We start from the raw sequence: 16,913 nt of genomic DNA on the forward strand, positions 1-16,913 counted from the left end.
TGTTTAGCTACCTGTGTGTGTGTGTGTGTGTGTGTGTGTGTGTGTGTGTGTGTATACACATACCTGAGTTTATGTTGCACCAGGGCGGCGGCGGCTCCTCTGCGGTGGGGCCTGAGCCTGCCAAACTCCTTGTAGCCGCGGTAGTACTGCTGGATCAGCACGGCCGCCCGCCTGCTCTGCTGGAACTTCCTCTGCTCCTGGTAGCTGCGGAACTTACTCTGGATAAGAATGGCGGCCTGCGTCATCTTCTTATAAAGTGCATACTGCCACCGAGACGACCAGAGAGGAGGAGACGGAGGGTCAGGAACAGGAGGTTTGGAAATGATGGCCTCAAATGCACACATTTCTTGTCTGATTCACACTCTATGGCCAAATCAAGTCAAGCCAAACTGGGCTGACCTGGTGACGCATTCACTCTAGTTGCTGGAACCGTGCTGCAAAAGATAGACTAGCCAGTACGGTTAAGGTTGGCCCTAGAGTGTGAATCAGGCACAATACTATATAACTGGACTTAGGAAAGGTGCTGATATAGGTTGAGTATCAATATAACCAAGTCAAGTGAACTTAGGTTGCATTGTAAGCAATCTGAGACAGTGAAAATATGTTACCTTCAAGGCTATCCATGTAAGCTTGCAAACAAAGAAAATGTGAGATTGTGAATCACGAAGGCATGAACAAGGTTCAGTCTGCGCCTAGAAAAAGTTAAAGGCTTTCTAAAAATCCCTAATAAATGTACTGCATCTATCCACTGTCTGTAAGATAATGCAATATGTAAAAGCATCCAACTATTGAATCTCCATGTGTGTGCCCAGCCTACCTGTTTGTACTTCTTGTAACAACGCTGAATGACGGCCGCAGCTACTTCCTGTTGATCTCTGAATGGGCGCCCCTGTGAGAGAGTAGGAGAGGTCAGAGGTCAGAAGTCAAAGTATAGGAAGTGGCGTAGTCTATTATAGGGCGCCACGGCTCCCTGAGGTCTCTTCCTGGGCCCAGGGCCCTGGTTGTCTGGAGGACAGAGGGAAGACCTGGGGTTGAGGAGGCTGGGGGAGAGGCTCCATCCTGGGCTGGGAGAGAAGAGAGGTAGGTGGTGGTGCCAGCCCAGAGTTCTTCTCCTCCCCAGTGTCAGCTGGCAGAGGGGTAGAACAGATGACAGTGAATGATAGTGAACAGTTTGAGACGTGGAAACTCATTAAAGCTAGCCATGGGGGGGTAGCAAGGTGAGGCGTGGGGGAGCTGGGCAGGGTATGTGGAGCTGGTTAAGGACAGGAAGCAGCGGGCTCCACACACATATAATTTAAATAGAGAGAGAAGAGAAAGGGAGAGAGAGCTTACAGGGAGCAGGGAAAAAGGAGCAGTGCAGTCTTTCCTTAAAGCAAGGCCATGCTCTGCTCAAAGCAGTCCTTTCCCATGCTGAAACCACAGGGACCACAGAGTTTGAGTGTGTCTTAGTGAGACACGCACAGAGAGAGGTAGATATGAGTGTTAATTAACACAATCCATTGATGATTACTGGGTGAGGGTCCTCACAGCAAAGATAGTGTATTGTGCACTCAGCACACTCCGAAACAGACCAGGACGTAGCTTTGTTCATATAGCAACCTTTCCAGATTCAAGGGACCCATTCATCATTTCACCTGATGACATTAAGGTCAACACCACATCAACATAGAGTGCCAGTCCTAACAGAGATGCTGTACTTTGTTTTGGACAGCAGGTATGATACTGTGTGTGGTACCTCATCCAGGCCTGTACCTTGTACTTGCGGAAGGCAGTTTGGACTAGACGGGCGGCCTCGTACAGCTCCCTCTGCTCGGGGTCGGACAGGGTGAGCTGGGCCAGGTCTCTCTCCACCTTGCTGTTGGAGGCCTGGAGGAACTCGCTCCAGTCGGCCGGGGGGGGCAGGGTGGGCCTCCCCATGGACCCCTCCCTCAGGGGAGACCCCCCTGGGCTGGAGGACGGAGCGAGAGGTCCACTGTACAGAGATCTGGAGGAAGACAGAGGGAGGGGCAGGGGGTTGGAGGTGACAGTTTAAAAAGTAATCAGCTAAGTATTGTTGTCAGAAAATGTAGTACCAATACACTACTGCTATGCCACGCACAAAACATTTATGGTCAGTTTCCCAGATCAGAGTTAAGCCTACATATTCTCCATTGAGAATGCTTTTTAGACTAGGTATAGACTTAATCTGGGTACAGAAAACCAGACCAGATCACATTCAGTACAGAGTGTGGCTCTGCTGTGTTTCTCACCGTAGATGTATAATGCTGGGCAGCTGTTCCACGTCTCCGAGGTAACTGGCCAACCAGCTCATGGTGTTGCTGACCCCAGTACTGTCCAGGGGCACCCCGTCCAGGGCCACAAAGTTCTCCCTCTTGATCCTCTCTGGGGTCGCCTCAATGATGTGCTCTGCCAGAGTCATCATGTTCACCTGCAGGGGGAGAATCCCCAAGGATTGAGTATACTGCAGATCACACACTTAGCACATTGGTACCTTATTGTCTGTCGGTTTGTTCCGTTGCTTTACAATGACGTGCTTTTTGGTTCCGGTGCATCACAATGTGGCAGGAAGGATGAGTCATTACATCCCCATTTCATCTTTGATGTTTCCACATTATGAGTTTGCAAGTTTAGAATGACTTCTAAGATAAATGAACATTAAACATAACAACGATCGTGACAATGACTATGAAGACGATGGTTGTTATTGTTGTGCATCCCTCGCTCTGCCCCTCATCTCCCAGGCTCAGCCTCAGTGTGACTCTGATGGATGGCAGAGGGCTCTCTTGGCTGTGAGAGCCGATCAATGGATGGAGTTTATTATGTGGTGATGGAGGTCCACACACTGCCGGGGAGGCCTGTGTATGTGGGTGTGTGTGTTGACTTCACACGTCAGGGGATCCAGTGGCACGGCCCAACAGAGCTGCCAGCGGTCAATCACATCTTCTTGTCATGTATATTCACTGGTAGTGCAGATCTATAGACGTGAGGTCGATACTATGTCGTGCTATGGATAGTGTTGTCTGGTAAACAAGTGTGAATGTCCGTGCAATGAGCAGGCCAATAGACAGGGTTGGTAGTGGAGTGAGTGGTAAACAGTAGAGTCACTGTCTTGAGTAAATATATGGTAAAAAGCAACTATCTCCAGTAAAGATATGATAAAGAGTAACTAGAGTAAAGAGACAGTAGAGAGTAGGGTGAGTTAACTGACCTGCAGGTCATTCATCTGTGTCATACAGTCCTGGTTCTCCAGATCTTCTCTGTAGGACAGCAGCTCAGTGCTCACCATCTCTCTCTCAGCTATCACCAGCATGTTCCCCAGCTGTTCCCTCTGTCTCAGCCTGCTAGCCAGCTTCTCCTTTCCCAGGCTGCTGCCCCCAGAGCCCCCCGAGCCCTTCCTGCTTGAGCCCCCACTGGAGAAGCCCTCCCTGGAGCGCCACTTGGTTCCTCCGGATTCTCCAGCACTTCCCCCACCGGAGAGGCTCTTGTCTGGGCTGAGGCCCTCATGGGACAGGCTCTTGGGGCTGAAGGACAGCTTGTGTAGCTGCTGCTGCTCCAGGCTCAGTGGGACAGACATGGCCTTGTCGGGCCGGGCCTGGAACATCTCTGGGTTTGGCTTGTGTTTCTTGGCCAGGGGCAGGTCTCGCTGGCACTCACTGCTGTAGTAGTTGGAGGGCTCAGATCGCGGCCTTCTCAAGTCTGCAGAAGGGATACAAGATACTATTTTCAAGACATTTAAACAAACAATATTTCCAAAATGTTTTTGTCTAAAGCTCTTATCTATTGTCCCTTTACCCCACTGATACCAGTGTGGGGCCTCAGTTACTGCCTCTCCTGTCCCCCAGTCTGCTCTGACCTGGGTTGAGGTTGCTCGAGGTGGCCGTGGTGGAGCCTCCTTTCTTCCCGCCGGGCGCCATCACGCCGTCGCTGGCCCATGTGACCATCCAGCTGTCTGAGGTGGGAGCGTCGTGGGGGGTGGGGGAGAAGGACATGCGTGTGGTGGGTGGCAGAGGTGCAGGGGGCTGCTGTTCCTCTCTCTGCAGCTGCTCCAGACACTCGGCCAGCTTGGTGTGGCCGCGGGAGCGGGCGATGGACAAGGGCAGGCGTCCCAAGGAGTCAGGGATGGCCAGGGCCCGTCGGTCCCATTTATACAGGACCACTGCCGCTTCCAGGTGACCTAGGGCACACGCCCACATCTGGAGAAAAGACAGCAGTGGCACAGGTCACAGGTCAGAGGAAAGGTGCCAGCATGCCTGTGGTAACTTAACATTCTTGGAAAAGTTCATCTTACAATTGAATGATTTCTGAAAGTCTGCATTGTTTGAAAGGCTTTATGGAAGACTCCTGCAGTGGTTTCATGAGATACAGCTCTCTATAGCTTACCAGAGGGGTGCAGGAGAAGTGGTCCACATTGAGGGGATCGACCTCCAACTCCAGGTCAATGCTGTCTGCATGCTTGGTGCTGTTGGAGGAGAGAACAGAACACTGTACTCCCAGACTACCTCTGGCTAAAACACAACATTATCGACATAAAGTTTTCATCTATTTACCAGTTCCATAATATAAATGTATATGTCCCAAGGTCTCTCTGTATATTACTTTGATAAACAGACAATCAGAGGTGTCTGAGGTTCTCACTCACCGCCACTTGATGAGTGTCTGGATGAGGGTGGCGTAGCCCTGCCCAGCGGCCAGGTGGAGCAGGGTCATGCCCCTGAAGGTCTTGGAGTGGATCAGGTGTTTGGACTTGGCCCAGCAGGCCCGGTTCATCATCTTCTCACACACCACCACCACACGGCTCTCAAAGCTGCTGCCCGCTTGACCCTGCCCCGACACACACTGACAACACACACAAACACAACCAGTGTTACTTTCAACTACAACACCAACACTTTACAACACCTGACTTCTCAAACAGAAACAGACAGTACCTTTTTTCCAATGTCATCCTCCATAAGCCAAATATCTACCAAGTACATACAATATCAAAGACACTTCTATATCGCTGAATACATCACAAAGCCATTGCTCCATCAATGAAATAGTGCATTTCCTACAGTATGATCTACTTTACCTGTGTCTGGCTGTTGTGACCACCACCACCACCTCCTCCTCCTCCACCTGCCCCTGCTCCCCCTCCTCCTCCTGCACCTCCTCCGCTGCCCTGCTGGTGATGGGAGGCCATCTCTGCCATCCGTCGCTCCATCTGCTCCAGGCGCTCCAGGATGGACATTCTGAACTGGTTATCTGCAACATAGACACATAACACACGTCAGCATCCATAGACCTACAGTATGGTCATCAGTGACACCCAGTACTATGGTGCCATATGGTGCCTATGAAGGCATCTGAATAAATCGGAAGGTATCTGCAACCAAGACACATGAACATGTCGAAACACATCAGTCATTAACTTCAGCACCACTGTTGCCTTTACTTAAATAACCTTTAAGGCCCATTGATCTTGTGCTAATTGCTGCAGTCATTCATTAAAATGCTTTTTTCCTCTAGTAATCTGGACTGGATGATTGACCAGGGAGTGGATGGAGGCTTGGTGAAAGTGTCCGCTCGCTCGCGCACGCACGCACACACACGCGGTCTTAGACACCCTCTGAGGAGAGTCTGCAGATGGACTCTCTCTCCTACTGATGAACTAACTCTAGCCCATTATGACTGAGTTTATCATTCCTGCTGTGTTCTGCCTCTCTTGGCCGCATAACACTACCTTTGGCTTATATGGTAGGAGGGGCTGAGAGCCACTGTATAAAATCACTCAACAAGCACTCGTCCATAGTCCTTGAGAAAGGCTTTCCATAGATAGACAGATGGAGGCTATTAGGCTGTACAGTTACTAAATGCTGCTGCCAAATAGTTTTCCAACCATGAGCAGCGTTAACCAACAGATCTACAACCTGGACTGAAAGAAATGCCTCTGGAATTACGGATCAAAACATAATAAATGCTGAGTCATTTAAAAGTGCTGAATGCCATAACAATGAATTACAAGCATACAGAACATTGCATGCATACAGTGTATTTTATGCTTGAAGCCACATAAGTCAAATCAAATGATAATGAACAACAAGTGGGTAGTGGGTAATGGGTAGTGGGTAATGGTTGGAGTAGGATTGCTCTCCATCAGTTGACCTGCAGTTAGTGTGCTTTAGTCACATACACCAACATAGAGAAGAGAACTCTATGTTCAAACACACGTACACACGGTCGCACACATCCACACACACAGACCAGACAGACACACACATGCACACACATCCACACACACATACGCACACACTCGCATGCACACTCGCACACAAACGCACACACACAGACCGTGGGATGGGATGGGCACAGGAGTAGGGAAGGCAGTAGGGAAGGCAGTAGGTCCATTGCAGAAGGGAAGGCAGGTAGGGAAGGCAGTAGGGAAGGCAGGCAGGGAAAGCAGTAGGGAATTCAGTAGGGAAGGCGAAGGCAGGTAGGGAAGGCAGGCAGGGAAGGCAGTAGGGAAGGCAGGTAGGGAAGGCAGGTAGGGAAGGCAGTAGGGAAGATAGGTAGGGAAGGCAGTAGGGAATGCAGGTAGGGAAGGCAGTAGGGAAGGCAGGTAGGGAAGGCAGTAGGGAAGGCAGGTAGGTAGGGAAGGCAGTAGGGAATGCAGGTAGGGAAGGCAGTAGGGAAGGCAGGTAGGGAAGGCAGTAGGGAAGGCAGGTAGGGAAGGCAGTAGGGAAGGCAGTAGGGAAGGCAGGTAGGGAAGGCAGGTAGGGAAGGCAGGTAGGGAAGGCAGTAGGGAAGGCAGGTAGGGAAGGCAGGTAGGGAAGGCAGTAGGGAAGGCAGTAGGGAAGGCAGGTAGGGAAGGCAGTAGGGAAGGCAGGTAGGGAAGGCAGTAGGGAAGGCAGGTAGGGAAGGCAGTAGGGAAGGCAGGTAGGGAAGGCAGGTAGGGAAGGCAGGTAGGGAAGGCAGTAGGGAAGGCAGGTAGGGAAGGAAGTAGGGAAGGCAGGTAGGGAAGGCAGGTAGGGAAGGCAGTAGGGAAGGCAGGTAGGGAAGGCAGTAGGGAAGGCAGGTAGGGAAAGCAGGTAGGGAAGGCAGTACGAACACTGCATTAGCATTTCTCATTTAGGTAGGGAAGGCAGTAGGGAAGGCATGTAGGGAAGGCAGGTAGGGAAGGCAGTAGGGAAGGCAGGTAGGGAAGGCAGTAGGGAAGGCAGGTAGGGAAAGCAGGTAGGGAAGGCAGGTAGGGAAAGCAGGTAGGGAAGGCAGGTAGGGAAGGCAGTAGGGAAGGCAGGTAGGGAAGGCAGTAGGGAAGGCAGGTAGGGAAGGCAGGTAGGGAAGGCAGTAGGGAAGGCAGGTAGGGAAGGCAGTAGGGAAGGCAGGTAGGGAAAGCAGGTAGGGAAGGCAGGTAGGGAAGGCAGTAGGGAAAGCAGGTAGGGAAGGCAGGTAGGGAAGGCAGGTAGGGAAGGCAGTACGAACACTGCATTAGCATTTCTCATTTAGCCACAGTGAGGCTGTTTCTGTGGCAACCTGCAGTAACTAAGCGACAGGAATATGCCTGTGTGTGTATGGTTCCTCCCTCCCCGCGGCATTGGCTTATTGATGAATGGGAAGAGGAAGACTCGGAGCACGAGTAGAAAACGGGTCAGAAAATCCCACAATGGAAAGAATACAAACACACATACATGTACATCCATTCTCCATCACTACGTTATGATAACGGTCGTACATTATCTCCCTGAGGGGACCCTGCAGTAACAATGTAATGACTCCCTAAGTGGGGAGCTGCCACAGACATTTACACTACAGCGTTTCCTGGCAGTCAGTCTCAGGCAGAAGCTCTCCGCCCTTCAGGGAGTGAATGTCATGCTTGTGTTCACTATAAGTCAAGTAATTGTTACTGTTAAAGGAAAAAACATACAGCCAATGGCCAGTAAATGACTTCTATCACCGATGATGTGTAGTAGATCTAGAAAATCCAATGGATGTTCATCCCACATACACACCATCCTTATGTCTCTCCCCAGCTCTCATCCTGTCACTAGCCATGGCTGATACTTAAATTACCCCCCCCCCCCCCCCCTCCACCTCCACCATAGTGCTAGCTTTCTTCACCTCTCCATAGGTGGCTAAGGGCAAAGTGCTGATGAGGGCTGCAGAGGTACCATACCCAGACCATACCCTAGTGGTAGGAGGGGGGAGGTAAGGGTCAGAGGGGTTAAGTAGGTCACAGCCCTGCAGCATTTCTAGCCACCAGGGTTATGCTCTCTGAGAGAGGAAGGATGGGAGAGAGGGGGAGAGAGACGGTGGCGAGGGCAGGAGGAGAGGACTTAGCGGCAGCAGCAAGCCTGGCTGACATGTCTTTGTTCAGACTCAGTGCTGCAGTGTGCTGCAGTGCAGATGATGTCATCTCCACCTGCTGGCTGCTGCTCTGAATGCGATGCACGTATACTGCAGAGGGAGGAGGGAGGGAGCACAGAGCGGGAGGGCTGGATGGAGGGAGGGAGCATGCATCCAGCCAAACAGAACTACAACAACACTCTAACATCACCAACAGCCTCCCTTGTGCCTTGTTCCTCCCTCTCTTGACAGTGTGTAATAGAAGACGTCTACACGGGTCACTAAGGCTGCAGCGACACAGCTCTGATTGACAGGGAGCCTGGCACATCATATGAACAGTAGCTGACTAATCACTTACCCCCAGAAAACACATGTATTAGCTGACAAATAGGAGCTGCTCAAACTGGGTTTGTGTGTTTGAGTGAACAACGGTTTTGTTTCAAATCAAATGAAGGACAGGCCAACATATTCTCATTCTACATGCTGCTTCATCCTATAAAGCTACGGTTGACAGTTTGAAATACACTACATAACCCCTTAAATGGTTAAGTGAGGAGGGAACAGAAGCACTAGCATAATCACTTCAGGTATAGTCTAAAGCTTCTAGTAATGTGTATGAGAACTTGAGCCACAGGTTTGGAGCAGCACAGTAGAGGACAGCTCACTGTCCTAGCTGAGGGACATGAGGACAGGCCACTAACTATTTCACTGCAGATACACACTGCCCAGGTTGGGAAGGTGCAAGACAGATATACACACACACACACAAATGCGCGAACACACTAACTATGTGATAGACCGTGAAAACTAGGTACAAGCACTTATTTGCAGTAAATTAGCTCTCAATGTATAATGTAGTAGCATGGAGAGGAAGGTACATGGAAGGCCACAGGAGACTAGTAAGGCATCAAGGACGAATATTCTACACTTTTAGTACAAAAACTGAGTCACAATGGTCTGGATGCCAGGCTAACAATACTGAGTTACAATGGTCTGGATGCCAGGCTAACAATACTGAGTCTCAATGGTCTGGATGCCAGGCTAACAATACTGAGTTACAATGGTCTGGATGCCAGGCTAACAATACTGAGTTACAATGGTCTGGATGCCAGGCTAACAATACTGAGTCACAATGATCTGGATGCCAGGCTAACAATACTGAGTTACAATGGTCTGGATGCCAGGCTAACAATACTGAGTTACAATGACCTGGATGCCAGGCTAACAATACTGAGTTACAATGATCTGGATGCCAGGCTAACAATACTGAGTCACAATGATCTGGATGCCAGGCTAACAATACTGAGTCACAATGGTCTGGATGCCAGGCTAATAATAATAAGTTACAATGGTCTGGATGCCAGGCTGACAATAATGAGTCTCAATGGTCTGGATGCCAGGCTAATAATACTGAGTCACAATAATCTGGATGCCAGGCTAACAATACTGAGTTACAATGGTCTGGATGCCAGGCTGACAATACTGAGTCACAATGGTCTGGATGCCAGGCTAACAATACTGAGTCTCAATGGTCTGGATGCCAGGCTAATAATACTGAGTCACAATGGTCTGGATGCCAGGCTAACAATACTGAGTCACAATGATCTGGATGCCAGGCTAACAATACTGAGTTACAATGGTCTGGATGCCAGGCTAACAATACTGAGTTACAATGATCTGGATGCCAGGCTAACAATACTGAGTTACAATGATCTGGATGCCAGGCTAACAATACTGAGTCACAATGATCTGGATGCCAGGCTAACAATACTGAGTCACAATGGTCTGGATGCCAGGCTAACAATACTGAGTCACAATGGTCTGGATGCCAGGCTAATAATACTGAGTCACAATAATCTGGATGCCAGGCTAACAATACTGAGTTACAATGGTCTGGATGCCAGGCTGACAATAATGAGTCACAATGGTCTGGATGCCAGGCTAACAATACTGAGTCACAATGATCTGGATGCCAGGCTGACAATAATGAGTCACAATGGTCTGGATGCCAGGCTAACAATACTGAGTCTCAATGGTCTGGATGCCAGGCTGACAATAATGAGTCACAATGGTCTGGATGCCAGGCTAACAATACTTAGTCACAATGATCTGGATGCCAGGCTAACAATACTGAGTTACAATGGTCTGGATGCCAGGCTGACAATAATGAGTCACAATGGTCTGGATGCCAGGCTAACAATACTGAGTCACAATGATCTGGATTCCAGGCTAACAATACTGAGTTACAATGGTCTGGATGCCAGGCTAACAATACTGAGTCACAATGGTCTGGATGCCAGGCTAACAATACTGAGTAACAATGATCTGGATGCCAGGCTAACAATACTGAGTTACAATGGTATGGATGCCAGGCTAACAATACTGAGTCTCAATGGTCTGGATGCCAGGCTAACAATACTGAGTCACAATGGTCTGGATTTAGAGCAGAAGTGTCAGCTGACACCTTTCTCCTCACACACCAACCTGTGGGTCCGTTAATGCCACTCAACCACTGTTCTACAGCTGGAGCCCATCATTATCTTTATGTGACTACTGTAGCAAACCCCCAAATGTACTGATCTAGAAAGGCTGGGTCCAACCTCTGTGTGAATATGGTAGCAAACCACCACATGCAGTCTAATAGACAAGCTGTGGCTATAGCAAACCCCCGCATGTTCAGTAGTTAAAAAGACTGTGGTCCTACCACCCTCAGAGTCTGTGACTGTGCAGCATATTCTCCTGATTGACAGAAGCTGGTATTTGTGCCTGTCTAAAGGAAGAGGTTGCTAGGCCATCTGGCACAGGCTCACACAGCTGGGACCCATGGGTACACTGATAATCAAAAGCTAAGTTGCCTTCTTTCTTTGGCATAATGACCAGCTTTGTTCGTTCTGTCCATTGTGGAGGGTTTCTTTAATAGGGTTTCCTCTTCCTTCAGCTTGTAATGGTTTATGTGCAGTATTCTTTCTCCTGGACAGAGTGTAGGATATTGATGAGAGGTTTGAAAATACCAAAAGTTAAGACCACAGAAACAAGTTCAATTTTCTTAATTTGTTTGAGGAGAGTGCATTTATCTGAAAACATTGACCCCACAAATGTGTCAGCTTGACCCAACAAAGAAACAACAACAAGGGTCGTCATGGGTCAAAATCAGAAGAACACCAGACCTTTCCTATTATGAACACTACATAGATGGAATCTAATGTCCTGTAGTGATTATCGCACGTTAACGTTTTTTGTCATTGTTCTGGAGGCGGCTCTGCAGAGTGGTCACTAGTTGGCACAGCCACAAAGTCATAAATTCAGATTTTAAACCGAACCTTAACCACACTGCTAACCCTAATGCCTAACCTTAAATGAAGACCAAAAATACATTTTTTCCATTAATCTTTACAATATAGTCAATTTTTACTTTGGAGCTGACCCATCTAGCAGAAATAGCTCAGTTCTGCCTCAAGGACAAGACTCATCCCAATAAACATCTACCTGCGTGATTATAGGGGTCAATGAGAGGAAAAGTGCAGTCTATTGATGCAGCTTTTATTATTGTAATTGTAATGTTGCTTTATGTTATGCTCTATGTTATTATGGGGTGGCGGTAGCCCCGAGGTTAGAGATGCGTGCCAGCAACCGGAGGGTTACCGGTTCGGATTCCACTGCTGATGGGGGTAAAAATCTGGCGGGGTTGAGCATGCAACCAGAAGGGTTCCCTTGAGCAAGGAACTAATCTGCTCATTGGGCATTGCACCAGCCTCTCCAACCTAATGTGTGTGTGTGTGTGTGCGCGCGTGAGTGCGTGCGCGTGAGTGCGTGTGTGTGTGCGCGCGCGCGTGTGTGTGTGTGTGTCGGGGGGGGGTGAATCAAAGCAGAAGCAGATAAAAACAGAAGACACATTTCCATCTCGAGTGGACTAATAAAGTTTATCCATCTCTAACCTGGTTCGTAACCCCCGGGACCTTCATCGCACATGAATTCTGTAGGAGAAAATCCATGTTGCATCGATTGCACAGTAATGGTTAACAAGTACAGTATATATCAGCAGAAAACCCGGAAGTAGGCTTCTCACCTTCTCTCGCAACACATTAGTATTGACTAATGTAAAGCAACAAGTTTAGCTGAGGCTTTTCCTCTATCGTTGTATAATTCAGATAGAATCAGATCGTTCATGCAACAGGGTTCTTCTACACTCTACAGGATTCTTCACACATAACAATAGAGGGGCACACAGCTGCAACAAAAAGCCGATGGATGCTTTATACTTCACACATAAGCCTGTTTAGCGACTCCTAATATGACAGTCCCGCTTGGCAAGGTTGGAAATCAGCTAACCAGGTAGTATGCGCCTGACCTCACGGCATCAGTCCAGCTCCAGAGGTGAAGCAGCTCAATTTCAATTCAACGTCAAGACTGACGAGGCACTCTATATTTCAGACTGCTCTGCTCTCACAAGCCAGTGAACTGCCACGAGAAGAGACGACAAAGGGGAATTACGGCTTGGTATCTGCTATTACAGGAAATGACAAGCGCCTGCTGTGCTAATTACTACACAAAACCTATGATGATATCAAACGTGCACTGTAGAGTGTAGCACAGAAGGTATCACACTAGACCTGTACACGTACGCCGATGTCCGAAAGTATTGACACCCTTGATAACGATGAGCAATAATGACTGTATACACTCTATAGTTCAAATACTGAGCTATATTGTATGCTCAAAAAAATTGGGGAAATTACATTATTTTATGCTAATAATATTGCTTGGAGAAAGAGATTTTGTTTAACAAGAAATAAACATCTACAAATATGAAGGGGTCAAAATGATTGACACCCCTAAAGATTCTTAGAAATAAAGTAGTCAAAAGTGTGGTATTTGGTTCCATATTCCTAGCACGCACATCAAGCTTGTGGCTCTACAAAATTGTTGGATGCATTTGCAGTTCGTTTTGGTTGTGTTTCAGATTATTTTGTGCCCAATAGAAATTCATGGTAAATAATGTATTATGTACTTTTGAATTCACTTTTATTTTAAATAAGAATAGAATATGTTTCTAAACACTTCTACCTTCATGTGGATACTACCCATGATTACAGATAATCCTGAATGAATTGTGAATAATGATGAGTGCGAAAGTTACACTGAGGGTCAAAGATCATACCCCCAAGACATGCTAACCTCCCCTGTTATAGTTAATGGTGAGAGGTTAGCATGCCTTGTGGTTATAGTCTTTGACCCTCTGTAACTAGCCCTACAGTGTCCTATTCATAACACCAGGAAAATGCTATCCTAAAGAAGACACATGGAATGACACTATGATAAATGACAACACAATACCCTTATGCAGCTGTATGAAGGCACAGCTTACACTTGTTAGTCAGCTAAACAGAAGCAATGTCTTAATCTTTCTTAAAATGTTTGGATTGTATCGCTAGATATTACTGTACTGTTGGAGTTAGAAACAAGCATTTCGCTGCACCTGTGATAATATCTGCAAAACGGTGTGCGCAACCAATAAACATTGATTTGATTTAAATCACTGCATGTTTCACAGCAATGTAAAGTCACCTGTCTGTGTCAGTAATAGTTCTGACTTGTGGTATGATATGACAGCATCTTGGCAAGTAATAGTCCCCCACTGCTATGTGTTGGAAACACAACTATTGACAGTATACTGTGCTCAGCCTGAGTAAACAGTAAGGGGTTAGCTATTAATATTTACCAACAACTATAACTTATGGTAGAGCTATTGAAGAGGCACACAGACACATTTGCTAAAAAAGTTTTATGTGTGGGAACTTGAATTGGGTTATCACAAATTTCCTTAAGGGGAGGCAAAGAGAGAAGACACAAATTGCCTTAAGGGGAGGCAAAGAGAGAAGACACAAATTGCCTTAAGGGGATGCAAAGAGAGAAGACACAAATTGCCTTAAGGGGATGCAAAGAGAGAAGACACAAATTGCCTTAAGGGGATGCAAAGAGAGAAGACACAAATTGCCTTAAGGGGATGCAAAGAGAGAAGACACAAATTGCCTTAAGGGGATGCCAATAGAGAAGACACAAATTGCCTTAAGGGGATGCAAAGAGAGAAGACACAAATTGCCTTAAGGGGATGCCAAGAGAGAAGACACAAATTGCCTTAAGGGGATGCAAAGAGAGAAGACACAAATTGCCTTAAGGGGATGCCAATAGAGAAGACACAAATTGCCTTAAGGGGATGCCAATAGAGAAGACACAAATTGCCTTAAAGGGATGCAAAGAGAGAAGACACAAATTGCCTTAAGGGGATGCAAAGAGAGAAGACACAAATTGCCTTAAAGGGATGCAAAGAGAGAAGACACACATTTCCTTAAGGGGATGCAAAGAGAGAAGACACAAATTGCCTTAAGGGGATGCAAAGAGAGAAGACACAAATTGCCTTAAACGTAATGCATAAAGAGAAGAAACAAATGAGTCATGTTCTCCAAAAAGCCAATTCCTCCCTCCACAGGTTCCATTTCTGCAAAGCCATGCCCAGAGGCTGGCCATTCCCAGGTAAGCATTTCCACTTCACTGGAGCTGCTCTCATTCTATCAACCATTTCTGAAAAGACAAACTCCTGCAGCAGTACATTATTACAATTGCATTTGAAACAAACTACGGTAGGCACATTATAATAGCTTCTCTGGTTTCTGTGCTGCTATCATTAGTTTAACAACAATTGACATCTGCCAATGTCCTACAGGATAAACTGACTGCAACATGCCACTGAAGTTCTGTTCTACTTTTCACATAGTCAATACATGCAGTCATGTGACACCAACTCGACAGGGCTTTTTAGAGGGTAAAGGGTATATTTTTTGCAGAGGGGGAGAGTAATAGGCTACATTTGGAGTTTACATTAAAATCAACAGACTTGTTACAGTTATTAAACATGACGGGAAGAGCTAAAATAACATGATACTAAGTGAACTGCATACTTTTCGCAAATAGAGGCGCGCTAATGTCGCTGTCCAATGACCCGTGGTGCTGAAAACGTTCTCGCAGACTTTACAGAATAAGCTACGCGAGCGCTCATTTTGCTATCCACTGCATCGTGTTTCTTAAATTCAAAAGCAAGTTGACCAGGAGGGCTACAGCAGGCTACCTTTTGCGTGCTTACTTGATGCTAGAAAACTAATGAATAGTAACTGACTTCTTTAGTTCTCGCGTGCTCATAATACAGAAGATACAATGAGACAAAACCAGTTTCACAACTGTGGCATGTTGTAAGATGCATATGATTTAGCGACCGAAGCTAAAAAGATGGCATGACCGAACAACAGGATGAGACAGCCACCTAGCCTGACTCCTCGATACTTTTAAATCACATGATCAACAAGAGGGGGGAAATGCGCTATTAGAAACCCGTGAAAAGCTATTTAGTAACAAAACCCTTCTGCAGAATATCGCTGAAGCCACGAGACAAAGTATTTGAAGTGTCCAGTCATCAAAAAGGCATCTCTAGTAGTTGTATCCTAACAACTTCCTTCACCTACACGTGAAAGCATCACCGCCTGTCACCGCCGACAGTTTCAGGCTTTTGGTAACCTACCTGGCTTTTTGAGTAACACTTATGCTGTGATATTAAGCTGTGAAACCATGCTACCATTTAAAGCCTATGCATGTTCAGGATAGTGCTGGAACCAATGATAAGCTTCAGTTTAATTGACTATGCAAATAAAACAGAAATGGGATATAATGAGACAGATTGAAAGAGTACAGTGGTAGTTCCACACGAACTACTCTACTGTTACAGTGTGAAATGAAGGAGCCAGTCACAGACAGTGAAACTAAACATTTTGAGAAAGCACACAACAAAACATGACCAACAATAGTAAACGACCAGACGGGCTGCTTAACCTGACAGGGTATAACTCGTCTAGAAACAGTACAGAGTTAATGTACAGTCAGCCTTGGAGTAATACCGCTAACGCCTGTGTAACTGAACTTCTCCTGTTAGTCGCCAGTAGATAACACACAGATACACCACAACACCGCAAATATGCAACTAAACACATCTAACCTTCTACTTCATTTTCCATTGGTAGAATCCCCCTGAAGAGCAAAACTGTTTCCCTTCTCTTTAGGAAAAGCAGATGTAATTCACTGGCATCCTGACAAAAGTCCAAGCATGCTGCATTTCAATTATGTGCACAGTTTCCCAATTCCCACAGTTTCTAGGTAATGGATGACGCTATGAGTAAAAATATCCTTTACGTGTAGAAGCTCAATAGAGCACTCATCAACAATAGAACAAAGTGGAAGAGCGACGTGAGGGAAGATAGAGAGAGATAAAGACCGCTCACTACTCTTCCCATCATAGCCCCCTCCCCTTCACTTCTTTCTCTCTCCGACCCCTCCTTCCCCTCCTGTGCTTCTCTCTACTCGGTCCCTCACTAGCCTGCAGTAAAATAAAACGTATGGCTGCGAGTAGACGTCGTGCGCACGTGCCGCAGGTAAACAGACGCCCTAGTTTTCCCTTCAAGCCGTCGAGCTTTTAAAAGCTCGCGCCAACTTGTCGCTCTCATTACTATTTATAATGTTACTTTTACTTTTTCATTTTCAACTGCCGA

The 16,913-nt window shown here is 46.9% G+C and overlaps 1 protein-coding gene across 9 annotated transcripts in view; it reads right to left on the bottom strand.

Annotated features, from left to right (window-relative positions):
* LOC110492148 (calmodulin-binding transcription activator 1) overlaps nt 1-16,913 on the bottom strand; it is a 499,040-nt gene that overhangs the window by 10,930 nt on the left and 471,197 nt on the right. For 6 of the 9 annotated variants that reach the window (XM_036947094.1, XM_036947092.1, XM_036947087.1 and 3 more), the window contains 10 exons: nt 5,072-5,244; nt 4,640-4,836; nt 4,381-4,459; nt 3,854-4,193; nt 3,209-3,696; nt 2,250-2,428; nt 1,753-1,984; nt 818-889; nt 609-629; nt 64-263 (listed from right to left, as the gene is read on the bottom strand). In XM_036947094.1, coding sequence (XP_036802989.1) covers nt 64-263; nt 609-629; nt 818-889; nt 1,753-1,984; nt 2,250-2,428; nt 3,209-3,696; nt 3,854-4,193; nt 4,381-4,459; nt 4,640-4,836; nt 5,072-5,244 — 1,981 coding nt within the window. The remainder of the gene's footprint in view (nt 1-63; nt 264-608; nt 630-817; nt 890-1,752; nt 1,985-2,249; nt 2,429-3,208; nt 3,697-3,853; nt 4,194-4,380; nt 4,460-4,639; nt 4,837-5,071; nt 5,245-16,913) is intronic. The other 3 variants (XM_036947088.1, XM_036947093.1, XM_036947091.1) reach the window with 1 other exon arrangement.

Source organism: Oncorhynchus mykiss, chromosome 16 (genome assembly GCF_013265735.2).
Source record: "Oncorhynchus mykiss isolate Arlee chromosome 16, USDA_OmykA_1.1, whole genome shotgun sequence".
Taxonomy (NCBI): domain Eukaryota; kingdom Metazoa; phylum Chordata; class Actinopteri; order Salmoniformes; family Salmonidae; genus Oncorhynchus; species Oncorhynchus mykiss.